This window comes from Cydia amplana, chromosome 14 (genome assembly GCF_948474715.1).
Source record: "Cydia amplana chromosome 14, ilCydAmpl1.1, whole genome shotgun sequence".
NCBI lineage: Eukaryota > Metazoa > Arthropoda > Insecta > Lepidoptera > Tortricidae > Cydia > Cydia amplana.
The window spans coordinates 9,006,795-9,034,163 of NC_086082.1; the positions used below are offsets into that span (position 1 = coordinate 9,006,795).

At 37.1% G+C, this 27,369-nt stretch overlaps 2 protein-coding genes across 3 annotated transcripts; both read left to right on the forward strand.

The window, feature by feature from the left end:
* Positions 1-27: 27 nt before the first annotated feature.
* On the forward strand, positions 28-11,364 carry LOC134654076 (serendipity locus protein alpha). The gene is made up of 9 exons (XM_063509491.1): positions 28-112; positions 180-371; positions 486-737; positions 975-1,094; positions 1,256-1,643; positions 1,896-2,077; positions 4,601-4,793; positions 6,904-7,560; positions 11,049-11,364. The coding sequence occupies exons 1-9, from the start codon at positions 47-49 to the stop codon at positions 11,345-11,347; spliced, it is 2,349 nt and encodes a 782-aa protein (XP_063365561.1). The 5' UTR covers positions 28-46; the 3' UTR covers positions 11,348-11,364.
* Positions 11,365-17,590: 6,226 nt separating this feature from the next.
* LOC134654093 (neuropeptide-like precursor 1) lies at positions 17,591-25,956 on the forward strand. 2 transcript variants are annotated; one of them, XM_063509518.1, is made up of 6 exons: positions 17,591-17,818; positions 22,465-22,560; positions 22,633-23,437; positions 23,524-23,674; positions 25,055-25,087; positions 25,499-25,956. In XM_063509518.1, exons 2-6 carry the CDS (start codon positions 22,465-22,467, stop codon positions 25,857-25,859), a joined length of 1,446 nt encoding a protein of 481 aa, XP_063365588.1. In that variant the 5' UTR covers positions 17,591-17,818; the 3' UTR covers positions 25,860-25,956. The 2 variants fall into 2 exon arrangements, with proteins under 2 accessions (XP_063365588.1, XP_063365587.1); XM_063509517.1 differs by lacking the exon at positions 23,524-23,674 and having other exon boundaries at positions 17,626-17,818; positions 25,499-25,751.
* Positions 25,957-27,369: the final 1,413 nt, after the last annotated feature.

The window sequence follows — 27,369 nt, forward strand, 5'->3', positions numbered from 1 at the left end:
TAGTTTTGTTTAGTAAGTTGTTTTTCTCGTAAAGTTATTATACAAAATGACTCTAAATTTAGATTTTCTGCACATCCCACGGGATCCACCGAATGCTTCAAAGTTTATAGTGGTACGATTTCTAAATAAAATGATTGTTCATAATCACTTACTTAAAGTAATTTAGTTTCCATTTTTAGGAATTGTTATTTACCAAGATATATCCATTAATAATTAGAATACGAACGCGCTTACAAGCTGATACAGAACAAGAAGAGGAAGCCAAAAATATTCTAAATGTTTTTACTTTGTGCTGCAGTCAGATCAAGAAATGTGTACTCAACTTGTTTGATATCTTCAAACAAGAAAATCAAGAAGGAATATTGCTACAGGTTTGTATTCGTAATTTTGTTGTTACCTACGTTTTATTTTGACCATATTGATAACAGGAAATGAATGATATCATGAATTATGAGATTTGTTGTTACTAAAGTAATTTATTTTAGGAAAGTCGACAATGCACCATAGAGAGGTTATCTTGGTGTGTCAACAGACTTGTGGTGGTTGAAGACAAGTTAAAAGACTTGGCGCAGGATACACCAAATGACGTTAGCTGTGAAGACTCTCCATTCACGACACCCATGTACTTTGTCAATTGGATGGATCATACTTTCGAAACTCTGTCTAAGCTGGCTGAAATTATTTACAAAACTGATTACAAAGAGAATGTTGACCTGTATTTTGAATGGAAAATTGAAGTAAGTATCTTATTGACAGCTTTGTGCAGCCTGTCCGGTTATGCCATAATAAATGTATGGCAAACTTGATCTTAGAAAAGCAGACAGACTATACATATTTAATACAATACAACTTATTTGTAATTTTATATTAAAATTATGGAGTAGTTACAAGCCATTGTTGACTATTTTTAGACCATGTTTATTAGTATAATACTAATAAGACAATTTTAGTAATTTGAAGTGTTATTATTACAGCTATTAGACTGCATGCGGGAGTTACACTCTGCTCTGGATGAGCTGCTGCTGTCTGCCATGACACTTTGCAGGTATTGCCTGCCGTCGGACCAGATAATAGTGAAAACTAGGTGTCAAGTGGTAAGCGGCCAATGTGACCATCATCCCTATTTCATTTTATGTGTTCAAAGTTCACAAAAAAATGCAAAAAAACTGCCAAACGTAATGTGCCTCCTGTGTTCCATTACCAATTTAAGGGTAAACACTAGATGTCGACCTTAAATTATGTATTTTACTTGCAGGTCCTAAGAGAAGCTAAAGTCTTAATAAATGAAGTTATTGAAGGTGATACAGATGGAAAATTCACTGCAACAGTAAACTCGCTGAAACTACCAATCATGCCAACCAATGTAAATGTCTCAATTGACGTCCTAAAGGATGTCCTATATGTTTTGGAGACAAACACAAACACTGCTTTGCTAGCACTAGTAGTTCACTGCTTTAGTAACAGTGTCTCGCCTGTTGACATATTGAAAGGACATTTTGTGAATACAGAAGGGTGTCCATGTCATGATGCCAGTGAGGACAATATTGTAGAAGATTGTGAATATGTAAAAGAGTTTGATCTCTACAGTGAGAGGCTTTTGCAAATTGGGTCTTTTGCAGTATCTTGTTCATCAGATCAGGAAAGTATGTTATTATTTTAAGATTCTTGAATCGAATCTATCATAGGATAATTTTACGACTCAGTAGTCACTCGCGTGACATGTTTCAGAGAGCCTAGGTTTCCTTTCCCAACTACTAACAGCACTAACATGTCGCGCGAGTGACTAAAAACAAGTACATAAGTCTAAACTAGATCTAGACAGAGCTATGCATGTATATAGCGATGTCCTGTTCGCTCACGGGATGAATCCAAATCCAAAGTTTAATATATTTCAGGAATAGTATCTGTAAAAAGCGGCCTGGCAAGTCTAGAAGCCCTGGACCCTCACCTGGTGCCAGCATTGATGATGTCTCCCGGTAGTTGGCACGCCGGATTCCTCACTGACTCCTGGCGTAAGGAAGTACAGGATATTAAGGACAGTGTTTTCCTCATTGTGGACCCAGCTGCATTTGCAGAGGTAAAAATACATTTCAACTATTCCAAGACAAAAAAGTAACAAAGTGGAATCCTACCCCTCAGTGCACGGTGGTTCGGCTTGTATGGAGAGAGTGTCAAAAATCGATTTCTCCAAAAGTATCAATGATATGTTCAAAATAAAAATACGTATACGTTTGTTGTTTTAGGGTCTAATAAAAAAACAGTAATAAGAAGTTTTACTTTGTATATAATATCATAAAAAAAAATCAAATGATAACAAAAAAAATATGCAAAATACATACAATTTTAAAGCCTTATAAAAATACAATAAAAAATATATTACAACGTATTCTTCAATAATATGATAAAACTAATACTTAATATTAATTATAATGTAAAAAACATATATTTAAAATTAAAACTTATATATTTACAGAGATACAAATATCGTACAAATTGTGCAACACAAAATTTTATCACGTCACGTCTCGGCCACCTTAAAAAACTAATTTAGACTAATCAATACTTCAAAATAATCTAAAATGTTATTTAAACAGCGAATAATCTAAGTACATATTGTGACAACGATTGTTTTTTTCTTCTTAGATGGTTTCCCAAGGCCCAATCATAGGGTCCGATAGGAGACGATTTAAAAGATCCGTATTCGTCTCGGTGCGTGACATCTTCCGACCTATTGTTAAGCTTGAACTGCTTAATATTTTTATTTGTGGACTCAGCAGCTTCTTCTGAAAGCTCTCTACTATTGGTAACATCACGTGGTTAATCACTGTAGCTCCATGAACGATTACTTTATGAACAGAAGCTGGCATATAGTACCATTCATATTCTTCTATACATTTCCGGGCCATTTCTAACGCATAATCATTGTATTTCACAGAATTTATTTTGTACCCGGAATTAATACACTTTAAAATTGTACCAAATCTATCAATAAGCTCTTTTTAATGCCTTTTTAACTTATTGTCTAACACTAAAACACTTTCTGTTGACGAGGTCGTACCTAAATGTAAGTCTAACTTTATTGTTTTCGTTTAATATGGATAATTTCGGAAGATTTACACTTTCTTTTTCACTCAGCCACTTGGAATGTTTATTCAACACGGTGCTTTTTCTTTCGAAATGCAGATTTCCATAAAACAGTAAGTCGTTGGCAAATATACTTGATAACTTCTCCAAATTGGCAGTATCTATGTTTTCTGCATCCGGCACCATGTATATTAGCTGTTGTAACACTTGACGGCGTTTTTCTGCGTCTGAACCACTCGAAGACTGCCATAGTTCAAATATAAAACCCCTTGAAAAGGATCCGATGTACTGCATATCTGAAAAAATAAAACATCATCAATAAACATAATCGTAAGGTTTGCGTAGCGTTGCTACACTTAGGCCTACGCAGGCGTAGAAGGCCTGTAACTAGACACTCTGCAAATTTCCGCAGACAATGAGTTATGGCCGTTAGTCTAGACACATTTGACTTCTTAATTAAGAAAAAAATATCATTATTCATCATTAAGCACATAGTTAAAAGTTTGAGTAAATTACAATTTTGAATAATTTTTAAATAAAATAATGTCGTGGCGTAGACCCATCGTTATATCTATATTTTTAATAAAAATGTCAAATAAGTAATATAATATAAAACAACATACCTGATTCTTGAAGCTCCATTATTATTAATGGTCACTTTTATCACAAACTTCTAAAGATAGACGCTAATGAGCGATCATTTAATGAGTCACTGATAAGGGTGTGCGTGCAAACAACAGTTGTCTTCACTTTAGAGTTTCCTTAAGGAATGAAAACAAATAGTTATGCGGGATCTATTTATAGTTAATTATAGTACATTTATGGGCCAATGACATGACGGCATTCTATATTTGAAAACGAAACCTGCATTTTTTTGAATTATGAATACTAGCCAGACCACCGTGCAGTGGCAAACCACCATACAAAGTAAATAGGTACATATAGTACCTAGCATATTAGAAGTAGGCAGAAATGAAAAGTAAGACTGTGATAAGGACAAACAATAATAGCTTTCTCTCCTACTCTTACTGAAAGTCCATCCCGCTCGGCCATTTCCCCCCACGTCTCATCCAATCATGATCTAAGGAGAACTATTCGAGAAAGATTTTTCGTATAAAAAAAACGAGAACTACTGCTATACACTGGCCAATTTGCATTAGTTCAAAGAAAAAGAACCCAAATTATTGACTTAACCCTTTGGACGCCAATGACGGATATATCAGCACCGCAGGTCCAACACCAAAGACGGATTAATCAGTCACATACCACATAACTTGTTGTGACATATCTTGTAAATATTTATAACCCCATTTCTGACATGTAAATGAAATTTGCTTTTATCAATAAATGTTCTGATTCTGATTCTGATTCTGAGCAACATAGACCTACGTGCACATGCATAAAGTTCAATTTCAGTTTTGACACTTCGGTGACATGGCGTCCGAGTGACAGCTTTTGTGTTTGACACGGCGTCGAAAAGGTTAAATTCAACTTATTCTATCATGTTTACTTTCAGAAATCGAAACAAATGATGCACCAGACCCTATTGCCACTTTTCAACACGAATAAGTACGAAAGTAGCGCTGTGTGCAGTGTGATCAACCTTGGCGGCGTGGTGCGTGACTTTTTCCACGTCTACAAAGTACATGAGCCTGAGGCGCTGTCTTGCCGAGAAGCTTTGCTGCTATTGCTGGCTGACTTGAACAAAGGTAAGTGGACTTAAGTATAGTTGGTCAAGCAGATCTGTCAGTAGAAAAAGGCGGCAATTTTGAAAAATGTAGGCGCAAAGGGATATCGTCCCATAGAAAATTTGAATATCGCGCCTTTTTATACTGACAAGATTTGCTTGACCAACTATATATTGTCAATTTTTTTTTATTATTTAGTTTAATTTTGCGTTCGTATTATTACCGCTTTCTGCTCAATTGCGGTTTTTGTACTAGATAAATAATTTTTATTTTTCTTGTTCCACGCGTTTCGCACGACGAAAAACAAACGTAAATACGAGTAGCTAATCTATTAACTCTTATTATTATTTATTACCATTTCCTGTGATAATAAAAAAAAGAAATCGAAAGAAAGACATCAAATATTACGATGCTTGTTTACATAGCGTAGTACCCATTAATGTTTTAAAACATCCATTAACACAATTCTTAATACTTTAATTTTAACCTATGCAGTGCCGGCCCGAGCCCTTGATCAGGGTAGAGCGAAGTCGGGTTTTGGCGCCCTTCGTTGAAGGTTTCAAGCGTATTTTCCACCCCCCCCCCATCCGGCGCCTAGAGCGGCCGCTCCACTCGCTCTACCCTAGATCCGGCCCTGATTCTATGTATGTGTTTACTGCAAATAATGTGTCCACTATAGCGTTGAAACTAATAAGCTGAATTTGATAAATGAAATATCAATTACAATACGTTCATTTATGGGCCTGAGTGACATACACCACATTTCTAACATGTACTTATATTTAATTAATTAAATTTCAAATTATATGCCGGTTCCTGCAACTTAAATGGATATTAACCATTTGTAACCATGAGGACATATACATATATACCTACTTCCTAACAAAATAGTAGTAAATAAGTTTTAATTTTTTTATTTCGTGTTTCATCATTGTATGTATATATACCTATAAACTTTTATAATTATTAATCTCTCAATATACAATATTTATATTTTGTTCATATTTACCAGCTTAAATATCTCTTTTATTAATCATAGGTTCAATTTATAAAACTCCGAAATTATTACGAATCAAATAATTTTCATAATACATATTTAATTAGCGAAGTTATAATGATTTTTTTCTAGTGCCTTATGTCTACTTATTAAAGGTCGCGAGAATAAGCAGCTTTGCATAGCTTATTTAGAGCGGCCAGGGGCTTATATAAATGTATTCAGTATATTTAAGAATTCATTAATTTCACCCTCATTTCAATATGCAGGTACCTATTTCGTGCCTCGGAAGTAGGCATATCCACCAATATGATAAGTATCAAAATTCTCAACTGACCCTGTGTGGGTCTTATCTCAGCGATGGTCAGTAGCTTTTATATTACATTCTAAACAAAACCGAACATAACTGATAAACCGGTTTTTAATATAAGTAATATTTGTATCTCCTTTTTTGGGATCACGGGCCTATAAATCCCGGTCTTTTGATAGGCTTGCGTGGGGATATAGATCCAACACGTAGAGGCCCCTTAGAGAGCTTTGATGTCATGTAGAACGCCTGCTGGAACCCGTTCACAGGTGCAACAATAGACACTCATGAACCGGTCGCAGCAGGCATTGGGACTATTGTAGAAAAAGTAAACAGTATATCAGTCTATGGATTGAAGTTTGGGTGGACAATGATACTGGGCTATTGTAAAGAAGTCCGGACACCTGCCATAACAATGCTAACACACGTTATCAAGGCAGGTGGTGACTCGCCGCTGACTAGATGGGCCCCTGAAACTGTCGTCGCAAAGACGACCAGGGGCAACATCGGTGTGAGCGGCTCAGGGGTGTCGAGAGGTGTACACCGCTTTCTACCCAGTGGCTGTAAACAGCCACTGTGCCAACTCGCGCTTACGCAAATTTCTAAGTAATATTTTATTATTATACAGTTTACATTATACGATGCGAGATTTTTCTATTTGCGGCTACACTGAGCAACTCTGTCAAAGAAACGATAACATAATTGATAATTAATGAAACTGTAGCAGTACCTAATGTGTGTGTTACCTATTTAAATGTACACTTGTCACTTGTTTATCTACCTATTCTATCAACTGTGTCACATTCTGTACCTACGTATTTTTTTCTTAGCTCTTCAGGAGTGCAAGGTGGTCAGCAACCTTCTCTGCTCAGAGGACGATTATTCGTATGACGTAACAAAACCCGCGCACAAAAAAGACGTCTCTCTGGAGCAGCTTTTTAAACGTCTGAAACTACTTTACACACTGGTTAATAGAATTAACCAGTTGCTTCATCCAGACGATAATGATGACCAGTTCTTTAAATCGGAGATAGCAGAAGAGCAGACCATTTCGAATGCCACTTATACAATGAACCCTGTAATTGGCAACACTTATGTTAGCTCCCCAAAAAATATACCCTGCATGACACGCAGTGTATTTGCTAAAACTGCCCATATAAGAACACCAGCAAAGAGATACCCGTTGAAGAAATTAGTCCATCAAATTAAAGCTCAAAAATGTAACGAGCTAAATTTTTCTGTACAGCTCGACGCGATGTTTAACGTGTCTGAATTTGAAAGCGATAAAAAGGAAAAGACCGAAGTTCACAAAAACTCGATTTTGTACAATTTCTCACCCAAAAAGAACAGGTCGTCGCTAAGGAAAATGGTCCTAAACAAATGCTATAACTGGAGTTCTGAGAAACAGCCGGAAAATAAAGACTTAAAGAGCGAAGTGCTCTTCAAAGAGAGTCTCATGGACGACACAACGAGTTTACAGATTTCGGGTGAGTTGTTTAAACTTATTTATTCTAACAAGCATGATAAACAAAGGCTTTAATTGGGTAAGATTTATCTATACATATAATAAAGCTGAAGAGGGTCGAAAGTCTGTACATGGAAGATATTTGAAAAAAAATTGGCTGGGGATACTTAGAATCGATAACAGAACACGTTCCAACAGTTTTTAGAATTTTTGTCTGTTTGTCTGTTTGTCTGTTTATCTGTTTATTTGACCGCGCATCACGTGAAACGGCTGAACGGATTTTGATGCAAACTTTACTAATCTGTCAAGAAAATCCCTGGCCACATTTTAGGCTAGAAAAATTCAACCCCTAAAAGGGGGGGTGGCCACTACACTCAATTCAGTTATGTTTGCACCTGAATCTTATGGCGCTAACTTAAGAAAGTGGTGTAAACTTTTTTTTTTGTACTTTGTAAAAAAAACAACATTTTTCGTAGTCGATGTCAAACGTATTTGAAAATAAGTATTAAATCATATTCTATTGACAATAATTAACATTATTTCAAGTGGGTGGTTTGAAAATATGATGTCTACCCCAAACTTTTTCATACACTTTTCGTCGGGTAGTTGCACAAATCTTTGTTTTGACATTTTGTTGAGACATCAGTTGGCTGCGACCACGACCAGTGAAACCTGTGTCGAAACGTCGGTAAATAAAGGTAATAAAATAAATTTCGAGATAGGCCCGTCTATAAATGTGAGTTAATATGTGTTCAAAACGCGAAAGTTTTTAAATATTAGGTATATGTCTTTGTAAATGTCAAACAATTTGGGACTTGCATTTTAAACGCGTTACCATAACCTTTCGGACAAAAAAAAAAACAATTTTTCGCGAAATTCTCGCAACGTATTGAGGTTACAAGGTAGCACGGTCTCAGGAATCTGAGGAAGAATCTCGTGCCTCGGAGACGTTCACGCAGTGCGAAGAACGGTTGACCGCTCAGCGGATTCGCACGACAGACGCGCTCGACGGTAAGTACTGTGGTACATCAGCGAGTACTGGATACTTACCTACACATGCGCGGATATTGGCGGAAATCGAAGGTGAACAGGCAGTATATACCTAAATCCATTAACGCTGTCTTTGATGAAGGCAACGTTACAACAGACCCTCTGGAGTTCCTAAACTCATTGAGCACACACATTAACCTACATTAATACTATTGTTCTGTGTTAAAGCACTGACAGCCTGGACGCTTCGGGCCTTACGCCCTACGCGGAGCTCGGCCTTCGCACTTACACACACTATTGTTCTGTGATTAAGCACTGACATCCAGGACGCTTCGGGCCTTCGGCCCTACGCGGAGCTCGGCCTTCAGGCCTTCGCATTAAGACATTTATACTATTGTTCTGTGTTTAAGCACTGACAGCCTGGACGCTTCGGGCCTTCGGCCCTACGCGGAGCTCGGCCTTCGGCCTTCTCATTTAGACACTTATACTATTGTTCTGTGTTTAAGCACTGACAGCCTGGAAGCTTCGGGCCTTCGGCCCTACATGGAGCTCGGCCTTCGGCTTTCACATTAGATATCCACACCAAAATTTCACGTAAACCATTGCGGCTGTGTCCCTGACATAGCCTCTCTCAATTTTTTCTATCAAAAAAATTCGCGCTCGCTACGCTCGCGTTTTTCACTTTTAAGGTTAAGCCTACTTTGATAAAGATGACATTCTGGGCACCCTACCGAGCGACTACTACGACTTACGCACTGACATCCTGGACGCTTCGGGCCTTCGGCCCTACGCGGAGCTCGGCCTTCGGCCCTCGCAATCAGACACTTATACTATTGTTCTGTGATTAAGCATTGACATCCTGGACGCTTCGGGCCTTCGACCCTACACGAAGCTCGGCCTTCGGCCTTCGCATTTAGACACTTATACTATTGTTCTGTGTTTAAGCACTGACAGCCTGGACGCTTCGGGCCTTCGGCCCTACCTGGAGCTCGGCCTTCGGCTTTCGCATTAGATATCCACACCAAAATTTCACGTAAACCATTGCGGCTGTGCCCCTGACATAGCCTCTCTCAATTTTTTTCTATTAAAAAAAATTCGCGCTCGCTACGCTCGCGTTTTTCACTTTTAAAGCTAAGCCTACTTTGATAAAGGTGGTATTCTGGGCACCCTACCGAGCGACTACTACTACGACTTAAGCACTGACATCCTGGACGCTTCGGGCCTTCGGCCCTACGCGGAGCTCGGCCTTCGGCCTTCGCAATCAGACACTTATACCATTGTTCTGTGATTAAGCATTGACATCCTGGACGCTTCGGGCCTTGGACCCTACACGAAGCTCGGCCTTCGGCCTTCGCATTAAGACACTTATACTATTGTTCTATGTTTAAGCACTGACATCCTGGACGCTTCGGGCCTTCGGCCCTACATGGAGCTCGGCCTTCGGCTTTCGCATTAGATATCCACACCAAAATTTCACGTAAACTCTGCCCCTACCGAGCGACTACTATTACGACTTAAGCACTGACATCCTGGACGCTTCGGGCCTTCGGCCCTACGCGGAGCTCGGCCTTCGGCCTTCGCATTTAAACACATACCATTGTTCTGTGATTCAGCATTGACATCCTGGACGCTTCGGGCCTTCGACCCTACACGATGCTCAGCCTTCGGCCTTCGCATTTAGACACTTATACTATTGTTCTGTGTTTAAGCACTGACATCCTGGACGCTTCGGGCCTTTGAACCTGCACGAAGCTCGGCCTTCGGCCTTCGCATTTAGACACTTATACTGTTCATGTTCTGTGTTTAAGCACTGACCGCCTGGACGCTTCGGGCCTGCGGCCCTACGTGGAGCTCGGCCTTCGGCCTTCGCACTTAGACACTTATACTATTGTTCTGTGATTAGGTACTTACAGCCTGGGCGAAGCTGGGGAAGGGTGAAAAAAACTATTGGGTTTGGAGTGTAATTTTGTTTAGTGGTACCTACCTAATTGTAAAATATTTTATCTGGACTTCAGCCCGCTAATCGTATCCATCTGTCAACTTTACTTCAAGTTCCGCCTCCAGGGGAGAGAAAGAGAAATTAGGGATGAATTAGCTTACTGACACAGACCGAATTCCACGCGGGCGGAGCCGCGGGCACAGCTAGTGTACCAATATGTGTATACACAAATTTTGTTGGGTCCTAGAAAACTTATTTAAGATTTTGCCATTATTACAGGGACTTAGAAGGAGTTAAGTTGAGATTGACTGATATCAATGAAAAACTTTCGTTATTCAGGCATTGTTTGGTAAAAGCAGAAATAAGAATAAGTAGGTTCATAGAACTGGTGAAATTTGAATACATAGCTTTTGTTGACGAAAAGATTTTGTATTTATATCATAGATTTATTTATATCACTCACATGAAATAGGTACATCTGAAAACGTCAAACTCCAACTAAATAAAAAATCAGACAGAGTACAGATAAAAACCGATCTAGTATTTTTTATATTTATTAGATTTTGTTTTTTATTTTACAGAAATTCTTGTACAAATGCACGACATGACGAAACTTCTCTCCAAAACGAATCCGCCAGTCAATCGCACAGCGCCCATTTCAAAAAGCAACACCAATCAAGATACATCACTATCCAAATACTTGCGCAACATACCGCCTAACGCCAGTACGCTAGAAGTGCGTTTGGACGACACTGAGGCGAATGCTACTACTGCTACGGTGCCATCCGATGTGTCAACGTTAGAGAGGCTGAAGGATTTGAATCGTGTTGAGAACAAATTGACTAATCTGAAGCTATTGCATAGGGAAACTCGTTTGTAATTAAGGACATCGCCTATACGACAACATAGAAATCATTGAAATAAAAGTATTATAGTCCATTTATAAATGAACGCGCCTCCAGACGGTTTTCTATTCGAATTCACATCAAATGCAAAATACGTCGAGGTATTCCAAATTCGGGATAATTATTTGCAAGTTAAATCCGAATATTGCCGCCTAAAGCGGGGACGCTGAAAGTTCGTTTCGTTAGGATGAGAGTAGGTAAAATTAATGACATAGGCCCGTATATCGTTGCCATTTTGGAAGGAGTGAAATATTTAAATCGAACTCAAAACAAATTGACCTAGTAACCTGAAATTATGGGAATTAATTATTCTCATATTAAAGTTATGACTATATATTTATAAAGAATCGTCAAAAACTAGTATGTATTTAATTTAGTATATTAAAACTAGGTATAATGTATAAGTTTATTTTTAATAAATCATAATTGCTACATGACAATTCGTCGGAACTTAAATGTACACTGTACACCTGTGACATTAGCTGCCTAATTCATAAAGTGAAAAAAAAAACATAACTAAGCTATAAATATCTTCAAATGAAGTGACTCAGAGACAAGAGAAGTGATCAATTATTGTAACGGATGACTACAAACTCATTAAACGAAATAAGGCAGCAATGAGCAACAGCCGCAAATAATTCGCTAGGAAATAAGATGCAACGCTTTTATTTGTCAAACAGTTCCAAGTAAAACGGTAGCCTTCGGGCCAGCTTTTGCCGTGTTATTCGAGACAGGGATCGTGCACAAACACACAAGTAAGGTCGGCCACTTTTCTAGTAGAAACTTTCTACCGCGATGCTTTTACATTGTCGCGAACGAGTGACGCTAAAGAGTGAACTTTGAACCGTTTCCTTTTTAATTATTTAAGTATTTGCGGCATTTGGTTGATATCTTGTCATTTAATTTTAAGTTAATCGTTAAATTATATATACTTGGTCAACTAGATCTTGACAGTAGAAAAAGGCGCCAAATTTGAAAAATGTAGGCGCGAAGGGGTATCCTCCCATAGAAAATTTGAATTTCGCGCCTTTTTTTACTGACAAGATTTGGTTGACCAGCTATACTTTAGTTTTTTAAAAGAATGTAAGAAAATGAATTCCGTCCGTATCGTGTGGTAGTTATATGAAATATTTTTTACATATAATTAGTAAATAATTTTTTTTTTTTGTCAAGTTTTAGTAATTTAAACGTATATTTCCCAATTTCCCAACATCCGAACAGGTTCATTATTAGGGGTGTTACTACCAAATTGTAACTACTGGTAACAGCTGGGATTTTTTTCTCATTAGTTACCATTGGGCACAGCTGAAAAAAAGTACCTAGGTAATTTATTATACCACGAAAGTGAATTAGACTCGTGAGAAATATAATCTTCGCGTAGACCTTCTACATATGTACGACTAGCGACTACTATGCGGTGTTACAATGGTAGAACAGTTTTAACAAAATTTTTCATTTTTAGGGTTCCGTACCCAAAGGGTAAAAACGGGACCCTATTACTAAGACTCCACTGTCCGTCTGTCCGTCTGTCTGCCACCAGGCTGTATCTCATGAACCGTGATAGCTAGACAGTTGAAATTAAGTATCACAGATGATGTATTTCTGTTGCCGCTATAACAACAAATAGGTACTAAAAAGTACGGAACCGTCGGTGGGCGAGACCGACTCGTAGGTACTTGTCTGGTTTTTTGAACAACATTTTGCACTTAAGATCTAAGGTAAGGGAAGAGTTACCTGCAATCACAGATCACCGCTATTTTATTTGAATCTTTCACAAATTAGTGTAAAGCCTGAGTGGACGCTCGAGTTTGGCGTGAAGCGGGGCGGGGCGTGTGGCGTGCATGTTAAACAAATGCAAGCGTATAGGAGTGTACACTGTCGTTTTAAAGGTTAACGCCGCAATGAATTTGATGACATGTCAAAATGTGAAGTATAGTAGATCAAGTAGATGTAAGTGATTAGTAAGATGATCCTTAAGCCCCAAAGCCTGCGTAACGGGTCCCGCAGCGGCCAATTTATTTGATTTGGAGCCGTGGGCCTCTGCGGCGGGTCGGCTGACGTTGACGTCAAAGATCACTGCGGAATATCTGTTGCAAATGGTAAAAAAATACCAACATATCATTTGAAAACCTTTACAAAACCATAATTCATAGTTTAGAAGTGTCCAAAAAAAAGTAGCAGTTATAATAATAGGAATTCGAAAGACTAGCAAAGAGTTTCGATACTTGTTTGACTCATAATATATCTACGCAAAAAAGGCAACATATCCATGGCAGAATTTTCGGATGTTAGCTTTCGTCCTCTTTTTGTTTGAACATTGAACGTGGGCTTTGTCAATCTTTTCGGCCTGTTTGATATTTACCTACTGGATATTTTGTGTGTGTATTTTTCTTTGATATTGTCTCTATTTTTACCCAGGAATTTGATTAAAATCAGCAACCACATATGTTTCAACATCCATCCATTACGCAGCAGTGAAATTTCGTATAGAAGTCGATGTATATAGGTAATTTCCTGTCCCGTGTCCTGGAAATTTTGGTTGTCGGGATTCCGGTCTGGTACTTTCTGGATGGTCTCTTTCCGGTATCAGCCCAGCAGACTCCTTAACCCGGTGAATCGTAGACTTGCTTCAACACCAGCAATATGTGGGCTAATTTTCGTTTAGACGGGATAGCATTAGCTAGTTCTTTATGCAGCCTTGATCTCACGTGCCAGTTTTTTAAATCCTTAAAATATTACGACTGACACTTTCCTTTCAATAGCCAGTCTCTCGGTATCTAGATATAGGTACCTAGGTATTTAAATGTTCGGCGAACTTAGCTTGACTGCAGTGAAAATTTTCTAGGTTATTGTCCAAAATTAGATAACGACGAGACTAGCAACTTTAGATAGAGTCTGTGCGAAAAGAGCTTAGAAGAGTCGTGAAATGTATGAGGCCCAATACATTCCACGACTCTTCTCTTTCCGAACGGGCGGGGAATAACTACATTTTATTTATTACTACCTATAGGTACATATATATTTACTAGAGTTCCTATATAACAGTCTATTGTTTTTATTCCGCTACTTTTTAGGGTTCCGTACCCAAAGGGTAAAAACGGGACCCTATTACTAAAACTGCGCTGCAGTTATAACAACAAATACTATAAACAAAATAAAATAAATCTTTAAGTGGGGCTCCCATAGAACAAACGTGATTTTTTCCGTTTTTTGCGTAAGTGTACGGAATCCTTCGTGCGCTTCCGACTCGCACTTGGTTTTTTCTAGACCACTTTTTAAGTACCCATAACCTACAGTGAGAAACAAAAAGGAATTAAACACATGGAACAATCCCACTAATAGGTAGTACCTAAGTATCCTATTATACGCTTCTAAATACGTCGCCCATAGCAACGCCTCATAAGCCGCTTATAGGCTTTACGGATGTCATTGTCAACAATGTTTAGTGAAATAAGTATACCTAAGAAGTACCTACGTATGGTACAACCATTATCAAAACTGTTGGAAATGTTGAGTAAGTCGACACATCCGATTAGGTACTTATGTTGGCAAAAATTTACTAAAGGGGCGAGAAGGCACTTAACTTACCTAGGACCTAGCCCACCTACACAAACCTATATGTAACATTTCCAACAAAAATGTAGGTTATAGATGCCCTTTACCTTATACATGTAGATATCACATTTGATTAGTTACAATTATGACACAAACAATGATTACTTAAGCAAAAAATAATTTATATTTTATATCTATATATATATCTTTGTTTTGGTAAATGCTTGGTTGTACTATCGTTAACATAAGCTGAATAAGCTCTATAAGGTTATAGATTGTATGTATAGAGCTTAATGTTTTGCGAGTGCTCAGATTGTTGTTTTTAGCGCTAATTCGGTACCATATCGCTAACGATTAATGTTACTAGCCGTTACTTAGGCTTACCTATTCTATCGTACCTTATTAATTCTCGCCATGATTATGCCATTGAGAGCCATAAACAGTATTGATATCACAAAGCCGATAACAACAACAAACTTCTGACGTATTTGGTACTAAGCTTTAATTCCGCCGAAAGCAATATCGCTTTATAACCGTAAACCGCTTAGGTGGCAATGGCGGCTATTTTCGACACAATCCACTGTCTGGTTGCGCGTGGTAGTGGATAAATATTTTGCTGAATCATAGAAAATATTTGTTGCTATTTGGTGTTTTTACTTAACGTAGTGGACCCTATAATGGACGTGGAACCGGTAATGGGACATAAAACCACAAATCCTCTAAAATAAGTATGTAAAAGTAGTTTATAAACACTGGCAATATTTTACCACAAATAAGAGTCATAGAGCTGTTTAAGTTTGACTTTTTATTAATTTCGGTTACTTTTTAAAAAATTGGCGCCAACCCAAAAGTTGTCGTGTCACTGGAAAAAAAAACCAGTAAGAATTCTTAACAACTTCGCTAAGAGAGGTGAGTTCATATATTAAATTGTAATTAATTATTACTTGGTGTAAACTAGAATGTGTTTTGTTAATTGCATTTACCATGAGATAAGGTATACAACACACTATGTTGTGACTCTAGAGATGTATAAAAAATAGTGGTATTTTGCCCAATCCCATTATAGGAGCTGTAAAACTGCATACCTCCTATGATGGGACAATTTACATAATGATGCTTGCCATGGCGTAATTTCATGTTTAAACAATACAGAAGTATAATGTAGTTACGAACTATGTCAGGAGGTCTCCTCGGACTTCGGATAATTTAATATCGTTTTAGGTACAAAATTTTATTTAACTTGCCCTGTTAGTTTTGTATGTTAGTTAGTGTGGCTCAAATCTTGGAAATGGCATTTGAGCCACTTTCGGATTTCCGATTGAGTTAAAATTTTGGATACGTATGCAAATCGGATGACAATGCAATATTATGATAACATGGAATTGATCTCATGATGGAGACAGGAGGTGGCCATAGGAACTCTGTGATAAACGCAACCTAATTGTGTTTGGGTTTGTTAGAATTGTCTCGATGAGTATTATAGATGGCTGTCGAAAGAAAAATACATTCTTACATAAAAGCTTATACCAAAAATGACTAATAACTAGTTTTTTGCCAAAAACTTATTCCCTATTCCAATATCTTATACTGATAGGGTATGTCCATTATAGGGGGCCCATTACTGGATCCACGTCCATTACCGGGGTTCCATTATTGGAGCTTTGGTGTCCATGACTGGAGAAAAAAAACATACTTTTAATTTATTAATTATGTGGAAACTAATTGCAGTATCTTTGATACAACACGCCTGAAACATGAAAGAAGGATAGGATATTCATCTTTTAACACGCTAAGCGGTAGAACTTTTACATGTATCAGGGAAATATCACAAATACTCCAAATTTGCTCTTAAATGTCCCATGACTGGTGCCGTTACTATACAGCTCAGACGTATAAGTAAGGATAGATGCATAGAACATAGTTAGCCTCCGTTTTATGGTTTTGAATTCTAAATGCTGAACTTATAAAACTTGGTATAAGGCTTGGTCTTATAAAACATTTTGTAGTGAGGTAACAAAATTTTATGGTGCCGGAGACAGTGATACTGATAGGTGATAACATAGTACCTACCTTATACTATGTACATATTGTACATAGATAATATCTAAAGATTTTGTTCTAAAGAAGCTAAGAAAATTAGGACTACATTCCAAAAAAAATGGTTTATCGATTTGCACTGTACCAGATGAACATAATATTCTAGTTAAAAGCCGATAAAACAGTCGACAACGCACGGGCTAGTTTCAGGATTATTATAATGAGCGCCTTATGTTTAGAGTTAGCAAAGATTTATTCTAAGAAGGTACATATTCTAAGATAATTTTTTTTTTCCTTCACATTTTTTCCCAAAAGTGTTATGTTTTAAATAAGTTATACTTCGAGTTAAAAACAGAAAAAAGACAACAGTTTTTTGTGTAACGTTTATTTGTTTAATGTTTATGAGCTCCAGTAGTTTTATCAAGTAGGAATTGACTGTTCCGGTATCATTCACTCACATTATAACTAAAGTATAAAGTTATAGTAAGTAGGTATTACTTAGTTTATAAAATTATATGTACGAGTATGTTAGTCTATAAGGTATATGTAATATGGGCCTTGTTGCTTGAATTAAATTTTAAAATAAAACAATAAAAAGAACTGCTTTTCCTGCATCTGAAATAACTCTTTGACCTTAAAAACCCATCAATTATTAGCAGTGCATAGGTTGGTCCTCCTCCGAGCAAAGCGCGTGCGCGAGTGACTTATTCTGGTATAAAAGCTTTGGCGCGTCCAACTCGCCACCATTCATTCCCGGAGTCCTTATCTGGCGCGCCTGGAAACGGGCGGGAAACGCAAGATAACTTTCCAGAAGTTTTACAAAGTGCAGTGGCGGAGGATTTGAGTTATTTAATGTGAGTATTTAGTTTATTTAACTTCTAAATACAAAAGTTTTACGACTTGAGGTTATTACTTATTAGCAATAACGGTTTCTTTGGAGTTAAGTCGTAAGTTGTAAATGAGTTACTTTGAGTTTGTGTGCTCATGAGAGTCACGATCTCATGAAATATTTTAAACAAACAATGCTTTGCTCATTAAAAGTTAGTTTTTTTTTACTGACTTGTTTACTGTCTTTACTTATTATATTGTTTTGAAAAACGCCTATTAGCCATAGGCGGTGTTGATAATAAATTTCTGTTGAATCCCATCTTTCTAGAATATTTTTTACTAACTTACACATGTTACTACGAACGTAAATTACCTATTTTATTAAATTATATAGGTAGTTATAATCTATAGATAGCTAAAATCCATATTACTCGTATTTCCTTGCCCACTTCGAACTGCATCATCATAATATGTAGTTCAGTATTTGTATATATAGGTACCTACCTACTATGGGATTAACTACCCCAAATTCAAGCTTAATCTGACAGCGGGTAGTGGTACAAATTTATCGTTCAAGATTCGAAACAATGTTCTTAAAAACAATGAAATATATCGCCAAATATATAATTTGAGGTAAAAACAATGAAAATATATCGCGAGAGTTTAAAGTGTTATAAATACACATCGGTAACTCGTGGCATTTAGGTAGCACTTAGGGATGAGCACACATCGGTAACTCGTGGCACTTAGTAGTTTCTAACAGACTAGTGATGTGACAATGTTCTTTCTATACGAGTCGAGAAAAGAAACCACTAAAGAAAGGAATTAATTAAACTAATATTTTAAGTGCTACCTAAATGCCACGAGTTACCGATGTGTAATTATAAAGAAATATATTACCTGTAACTAACTAATTCAATCAAATGATGCTTACGCACTTGACAGTTTCTAACAGACTAGTGATGTGACAATGTTCTTCCTATACGAGTCGAGAAAAAGAAACCACTAAAAAAAGGAATTAAACTAATCTTTTAAGTGCTACCTAAATGCCACGAGTTACCGGTGTGTAGTTATAAAGAAATATGTTACCTGTAACTAACTAATTCAATCAAATGATGCTTACCTATATTTAAAATCAGTCAATCAATCAATCACTTAGCTTTTAATCCCTATTCGGGGTTAGTCCATCTGATACTCTTTCACCAATCTTATACATATGTTTCAGGCCACAACTCTATGTATAAACTTAATTCATGTGCAAATATCGGCCTTGTTGCCTAACCGTCGGAAATGAAATCTTTTTTTATGTCCAATTTAACAGCGCACCCTAAACCCTAAAAGCCTCAAGGAACATTTACTGGTGATTTGTGGGTATAATTGCCCGCTGGATGCTAAGGACTACCAGATAACACCCAGAGGTTTACGCACAAATGTAAAACAGGCTTTAAATTCTACTTTGTTATTCATAATAGAAATGGCTTGGCTTTGGGCTTAAAATTCAGGTATTAAAATTGTGTATGGATAGTGCACGGGCACATCTGTTCGCAGGTTTTTTTATAATGTAGTGTCTAAGTAATCTCGTTGAGTTGAAACAATAAATTATGTATTTTTAAATAGTCTAATTTGGAGACGATTTTGAATTATTTGTAGGCGATCGGTACAAACTTCTAAGTGGACAAAATCTGCAGTTAACGAGCTTTAATTATTGTTCTCGATGAAGACAAAAAGGAAGCTCTGCACCCCTAGCACATGATTGGCGCGACAGTATCTCGCGGCGAGATAGACAACCCGTCTTTTTCTAAATATGTTAACAAAAGAGGGACGGGTAGTCTATCTCGCCGCGAGATACTGTCGCGCCAAGCATGTGCTAGCCCGGCTGCTATTGTTCCGCTAAAATAAAAAATACATTCATTTAATATGAATTGTAGGTATGTAGGTACAGTTAGATAATCTTGTTCTCGCGGGCCCCAAAGCCCCCAACCCCGTATACATGTAAAAGAAGGACGCAACTTTAAAACCCCACTAATATGAAATAGTCGAATTCGGCAGTAATAAAATGAAGCCCTTTTTAGGAAAATTTCTTCATGCCCAAAGTATAATCAGGGTAACCTGGATAAATAAAACCGAAATTGATAGGCCTGAGTAAACACCTGGTAACCGCTTGATCCTGAGTCCAATTAAATATTATTTAGACAGCCGTAAAAGTATCTGCAATTTTTACGCAATTTTAATTTCATTTGCCTCTCAACCCGGGTGTTGTTAATAAATCTGTAATTTATTTTATATTTTTATCCGAGTGACGAAGAAGGACAACGAAGGGAAAGTTTTACACACTTTTATTTAGTTTCACTGCGTATTTAATATATTTAAATATGTGTGCTTCAAATCTTGTAACTTAAATAAATATAAACCACTTCCTGGGGGCTGTCCATAAATTACGTCATCTATTTTTGACGATTTTTGACCCCCCCCTAAAATCATCCAAAAATCATGCTTCGAATAACCCCGTTTCCTCCTACGTTATGCTACCATCATCCGATGTCCAGACCCCCCCTCCCTAATTTGAAATGACGTAATTTATGAATAACCCCCTGGTATCTAATTCAGTTGATAGAGTATTTCTGTAATTCCGATGTTGTTTTGATGTTGAGTTGGTTTGATGAGCAAGAAATGATTTCGTACTTATATAGGTCCGACCGGCGGCTGTTCTCCTCTACATGTCGCATTTCTGTGGGCAAAATGGAATTTTTGTCAATTCTGTATTTCTAAATTTATCAAAATGTCGCATAAGGAACTCACGGGGTACAGCTTACAAAGCCACTATTTAGTATAAATATAGTAGTATACCTATCTATAATATAATTAGTGACATTTTAAAATATTAGATGTTTCAAAGTTATTAGGGTCAAACTTCATATTATCTAATCTATCTAATCTAATACCTTTAAACGAGCAATTCTTGTTTATATATATATATTTCGGGGATCTCGGAAACGGCTCTAACGATTTCGATGAAATTTGCTATATGGGGGTTTTTGGGGGCGAAAAATCGATCTAGCTAGGTCTTATCTCTGGGAAAACGCGCATTTACGAGTTTTTTTATGTTTTCCGAGCGAAGCTCGGTCACCCAGATATTTGAGATTATCAATGATAAGTAGGTATAATAAAGATGGAAAAGGCCATCGATTGTAGCTTTATCTTAAGATTACAGTGACTTGCAACATATCAACTTGAAGTTTGGTACATCGTTTGCCAAATTAAAATGGCAGATAGGTTGAATAATTTGCTATCTTCTCATGCCTAGAAAAAAAATTGCGCACGTTTTCTTTTTCAGCTCTACACCAGTTTTTCGTAAATTTCAAATGTAAATTACAGTGAGAAAAACCGTGGGCAATTTTTTTTATAGGCATGAGAAGAATGCAAATGACTCAGCCTATCTGCCGTTTTAATTTGGCACACGATGTACCAAACACCCTGTATCTGAAAGTATATCATCTAAGAACAAAGCCTATATCTATAAATTTATACCGGCGAGGCTATATTATGCCTAGGTATACAATATAGAAAAATAATTAATGTACCCAGAGAAATTAAAGAACATCCAAATCCAGGACTTTTTTTGCGCTTTTCGCACTAATTCATGCTTTTACTAGGATGCGTACTTAGGGTCTCCTCTCCACTCACTCTTGCTTCGGAACGTAAGCAAGGTCAGTAGAACATTGTTGAAGATGCTAGAAAGTAACCAATGGATGGACGAGTTGGATTGAGGGACGAGCCTACATTCCACGCAGACAAAGTACATTTAGTACATCTCAACTGTGATCCTGATAACGTAATAAATATATACTTAATGTCATAGTACAGATTTGTTAAATACACACGCAACTTTTAACGAATAACGATTACCTATTTATTTATTTTATTTATTTAACATTTTAAATCAGGCAACAAGGCCCATATTGCAAATACCTTACAGACTAACGTATATATGCATTTTATATAAACTTAAAAAAACTAAACACTATTTAGGCGACCAAACGGCGTGGCTCCGTTGAATCGCCTGGTCTTGTCTGTGGTCTATACCTACAGATGGTTTGGTTAGGTGTGGAGGTTACACCTTTTGGCCTTTGATAAAAATTGTGAAATACGGTAGTTTGTATTCTTAAATCATATAATCGTACAGAAAAACGAAAGATGTTTTTCAGCTTGAGTCTCAGAGGGCTTACAGGTTGGCGTAATTGAATTTCCCCGTTTTCTACGCTTTGACAGGTTATTATCCCCCGTACGACCATAATGCTTTATTATTTACTGCTCACTAGGATTTCTACGTATTCAATAAACGTCGGAGAAGACTTTATTTATATATTTATATTAATATTACTAACTATTCAATCTAACTTTAATATAACATAGTACGATTTAGAAATGAGTCATATAAGACTTATTTAGAGATCAAGTGGTTTGAATATGAAGAAATTAATACATTAAAGCTAGGAATGGTTGTTGAATTAGGTAGTCAGTTTTCCATGTAAAATTAAAGTAACGAAATGAAAACGATTTAGTGTAACTATATGCGTTAGTCCATTAAAGTCTTAAATGTAAATTAGCATAATGTATATAAATACGATGAATTACCATGTTTTAATTTATTTGTGTTTTTTAACGCAATCAGATGAGGGAATTTCGTGGGATGAGTACAGCAAGACATCGCGGTTGCCTATTACTGGTTGCCGCGGTGCTTTTGGCCTTCTCTTCTTACATTGAACAGGTAAAATTAAAAATTATTGTGATAATTACATGAAATACAAGTTACTTAAATGTTACACGTTTAATTTGTTAGGTGGTGAGCATGCCCGCTTTGCCAGCTCCAAATCAGTGGCCCACATTTCCCAGAAGAAATATAGCCGCTCTGGCTAGAGCGGGTTATTTAAGAGGAGGCTCCGCGGCTACTTTTAAAAGAAGCATTTCGACTTTAGCCAAAAATGGAATGCTTCCCACTTTTAGAGCACCGTACGATGAGGCCGACAAGCAAGATGATGACGATGGAGAGTCCCATGAGAAACGAAACCTGGCTTCAATAGCCCGATTGCGGAGCTACTCAGCCATGAAACGGAACATCCAGGCGCTAGCCAGAGATGGTGGTTATCGCGGAAGCGGCAGAGCTCAATACAGCCAGCAAGCCGATAAGCGTAATGTAGCCGCCTTGGCTCGCAATGGGATGATACACCTGCACAAAAAGGACGTGCCTGGTGGCGATGAATATTATTTCCCCTTTTATCAGAACCCTGTAGAGCCACCCTCTGACATCGACGCTAACGAAATATACGACTGGCAACAAATCGTAAATCCGGACATGTTCCCTCCCCTGTCACAAGTTTACAAGCGGGGTGGTCCCATGCCTCAAAGTGAATATGAAAATCTCGATGAGAATGGCTACGCTGGGTATGGAAATCCTTCTGAAATGGATGACAATTGGTATTTTAAACGAGGGGCCGTTGGTTTGCCGGTATTGGGAATGTATAGGCCCACCATTGGAGACCAAAGTACCAGGACTAAAAGGTACATACTTTCTCTCCCTGATGTCATTGATAGGAATGATATTCATGACTCCGAAGACACAGAAAATGAAGACAAACGATCCGTAGGTAAGTGTGTATTAGACGAAGCATAAGAAATAATCTGTGAATTTATAGAGATGTAATTTTGTGTGCCTTCATTACGTCTGTTACAGATGATGATGACGATGTGCGTGATAATTTTGCAAAGCGGCACATTGGGTCACTGGCCCGGTTAGGCTTGCTACCGTCATTTAGGTTTTCAGGCGGTCGCTATAGTAGGTCTGGCCGCGCTAGGCTGCTATGGCCTAGTAAGGAATTGTACAGGTCTTGTGGAGTTCGGATCTAATAATAGCCGTCGATGTTACTAGTGTGTGTCATTGTCAATTTGATCCAGTAGTTATTTAGGACAGTTTTATCGCTTTGACGCTTCAAATAGGATAGGCGCTTAGTTTTAAGGATGATGATAGAGGCATGATAAATGTGTAATAAGTGGTGAAAGAAAATAACGATTTTTTAAAGGCAGTTCGCGACGACTCTGTACAGTTTGTAATATTGTCACCTTTTCGAAAAACGAAAAAACATGGTCAGACATCGTAAATTTCGTATTGTTATGTTTTGGGTTACCTAATTTACTTACACTAGGTAATTGATATAGGTACGTAATTTAAAAAGGTTTTTTTGTTTTGTTAACTCTCATTTCATTTTAATTAATATTTATTGGCTATTATACTTACTTTACATACTGACATTGCAACGAAAACAATACAAAATTTAAGATTTCTGTATATGGAAAATCATGTTATGGTGGTCACGTCATAATGTTTTCGAAGTCTCGAGCTGCCCCAAAATATCGTGAAATAGCGTTTGTTGATATGTTTAGGAAAATTTATGTTTACAAGAAATGAGTGAGTTAGATCCTGGCAAATAGGTAAATAGTGTTAGCGCAGCGAGATAGTAAAGTTAAATGAATGTCGCATGATTGTTGACGTCATTAGAGCGTCGGCTGTCACTGTCGCTAATAAATCTAATAATTAGTGGCATTCATAGCGGGAAATGCAAAACTAGACTGGCATGGCGGTAGGAAACTGTTCTACATAGAGACTTTACTGGTCGATTTACTAAAGCTGACACTGAATGGGTTTATTATTGGCTCGCTTTATTATTAATTGCCCTTATTATAATGTATACGATAATTGTCTTTTCGATTACATTTTTGATAGTAACGTTAGTAACGTCACTAAATTCACCGTTTCAGGTAGAAAAATATGCAAAATGTAATTATGCCAAAAAAAAAGTAGTACCGACGTACACCCGACATATTTAAATGTTTGGACTGATTGAATGAAGTTTACTATTTTGTGTTTTATATGTGAATTTACAACTTGACATTCTCACTTAATCGTAGACGTCTTAATTATAGTTAATAAATAATTAGCTTAATTAATTTAATTCGTGCCAGCTTTCGTAAATTTACCTGTAGGTACGAGTGTTACAATAAATGTTTAGTAGGACTGCAAATTTGTGTCGTTTTCAAGCAAAGTGTACCTGTGTGTCGGTTGGAATATGCGCTACTGCCATAAAGATGCTATTTGAAATCGTCCTTATCGACAACTGACCGATGGTACTTTTTACATGAATACATATTTTACTGTTGATTCTTTTACCAAGTCATGATATGATTACTTAACCAATATTATTTTTCAGGAAGCATTCCTCTGACGAGAATTTCGGAATTAGGTAAGTATGTCATTAAAATGTTAATATCAGTGTACTGTTAGGGTTAGGCCGCTATTTTAGGCTAATTCAAAATTATTTTATTAATGCATAATTATCAAAAGCCACACGCGGTTGCGGAGCTTCAATTCTTGTTCAACTTTAAAAAATATAATCTTTAAGTACTTTCCTATCTTTATAATTTTAGCTTTATAGTTGGTAGTAGGGTTTGCACGACGGATCCGAAATGTATGGGAATATCCGCGGATCCGGATCCAGATCCGGATAATTTCATACATTTCGGATCCGGATTGCAAACCCCAGTTGGTAGTATAATGCAAATTTTGGAAAAAATATTTTCGTTTTCCCAGTAATATTCTTTATCTATTTTTCAGGTGGAAGTGACAGATAATTGAGTGAATTGTGTATTTACAGGCAATATATCCCTAGTGCCGAAGCTGAGCCAGTCGATACAGACGACGCCGACGTACCGCCGCCGCCAGTACTTGCTCACACGCACCCGACCGGCCGCCTCCTCCACCGACCACTAGACAACGATGTGCCCAACGATGTGTCCGGCCCTTTGCCATCGCTCCCTAACTCCCTAGATTCCTTCGCTAAGAACCGGTGGCAAATGAACACCAAAGAAGCCCCCAAGTTTTATTACTTTAGGTCGCATAAACTTCCCTATCACAACTCGGGCAAGCGATACCTGTTGCTGCCGGCCGTCGATAATATTCTCCTGAGGAAGAACTACCCCAACAGCAGTCTGCCGGGCCGACGCAAGAATCAGTAGCCATGTAACTGTCGGCTGAGCGGCGGCGGCGCGCGATAATTCGTTTAAAGCCTGACTAAACTACGGATATTATATCTAAATAGGCGTAGCATGTTAAGGGTAAAGATGTGGCTACAGCTAAAATAAGAATACACGACCTTATTGTCATAAAATGAAGGTTGAGTAAACGTATTTTTGGTAAATTGGTCACATCGATACTTTGACCCTTGATTGTACTGCGTACGTGTGACGTATGCCATGTCACGGGTTTTAGATATATGTTTGAGGATTTCGCCGTCTGCACAATACATACTACGGCATGTTACGATCAAATCGACCCTAGTATTCTTTCCGTTGTGTAGTGTAGATGGTTGAAAATATCCGTTAGGGCAGACGCGCCTCATGCTCAAGCTGGAAAACCTAAAACAACTAAAGGTACCTTTTCCATCCAATATTGTACCAATGGACTCAATTAATTGATGGGAACCAGTAAGATCAATTATATTATACTAGATGATGAATAAATTACTTTCTTTCCTGTAAGGTCTCTTAGCGGAATTTAGCTTCTGTTGTTTAACAATAAAATGTTGCGTTTCCAATCCTTTTATAACTAAAATAATGTTTCCAGATTTGTTTGTATTATTATTACCACTGCTTCATAGTTTTTATACATCGCAGGAACCAAGGATACCGGATATAGTATAGACAATAAATTTAATCTAAATGATATACTATAATATATTGATGTTAAATGTTGTTGTGACAATGAACTAATTAAGAATGAGTACATATAAGTTTTAAATAGACTAGTGATACTTAGGATATATCGGACATTTTTACAAAACGACTTTGGCCAGTTTTACCTGTGACAGATATAGTTTAGCTAATCAAATAAGTTTATGTTGTCAATCACAATACAAGAATTTATAAAAAACGTAAAAAACATGATAGTCTTGACAATATAACAAATACGTAGTTTCATAAATAAAAATCATAGCTGTAAGGTACTATTTACTGTCTGGTGTCTTCTTGCAGTTGTTATTAAGTATTAACAATGTTAATTCAAAAGCTTTATGATCTCTTACCGCTAATCGATATCAAGATTGTAAAACGATTTAAAACCAACATATCCTTGGTAGTTTAATGTCTTATTTTTGTTAGTGAGACTAATACTAGACTAGCTGTGTTTGACAAATAAATATATAACATATTTTGCTTTTTATAATTTAAATAAGAGATTTGGAATTAATTGAAAATGTTCTACGACTAAAGACGTAAGATACGTTACCGTTGTTATTAAGACAAATGCTTAAAAGAAAGGAATTAATACTTATATACGACGTAACTTTTCTTTTCTTTATTAGTAAAAATGAAGCCTGTGATAAGAGAAATGATTTCTTCGCGTGATTTCAGTACCTATTGAAAATCTTCAATAATATTTACTATGTAAACATTTCCATGTTCTTGTAACACTTCTTGGCTAAAATTTTTGACAATAATGCGGACAAATGTGACCATAAGAACGATAATA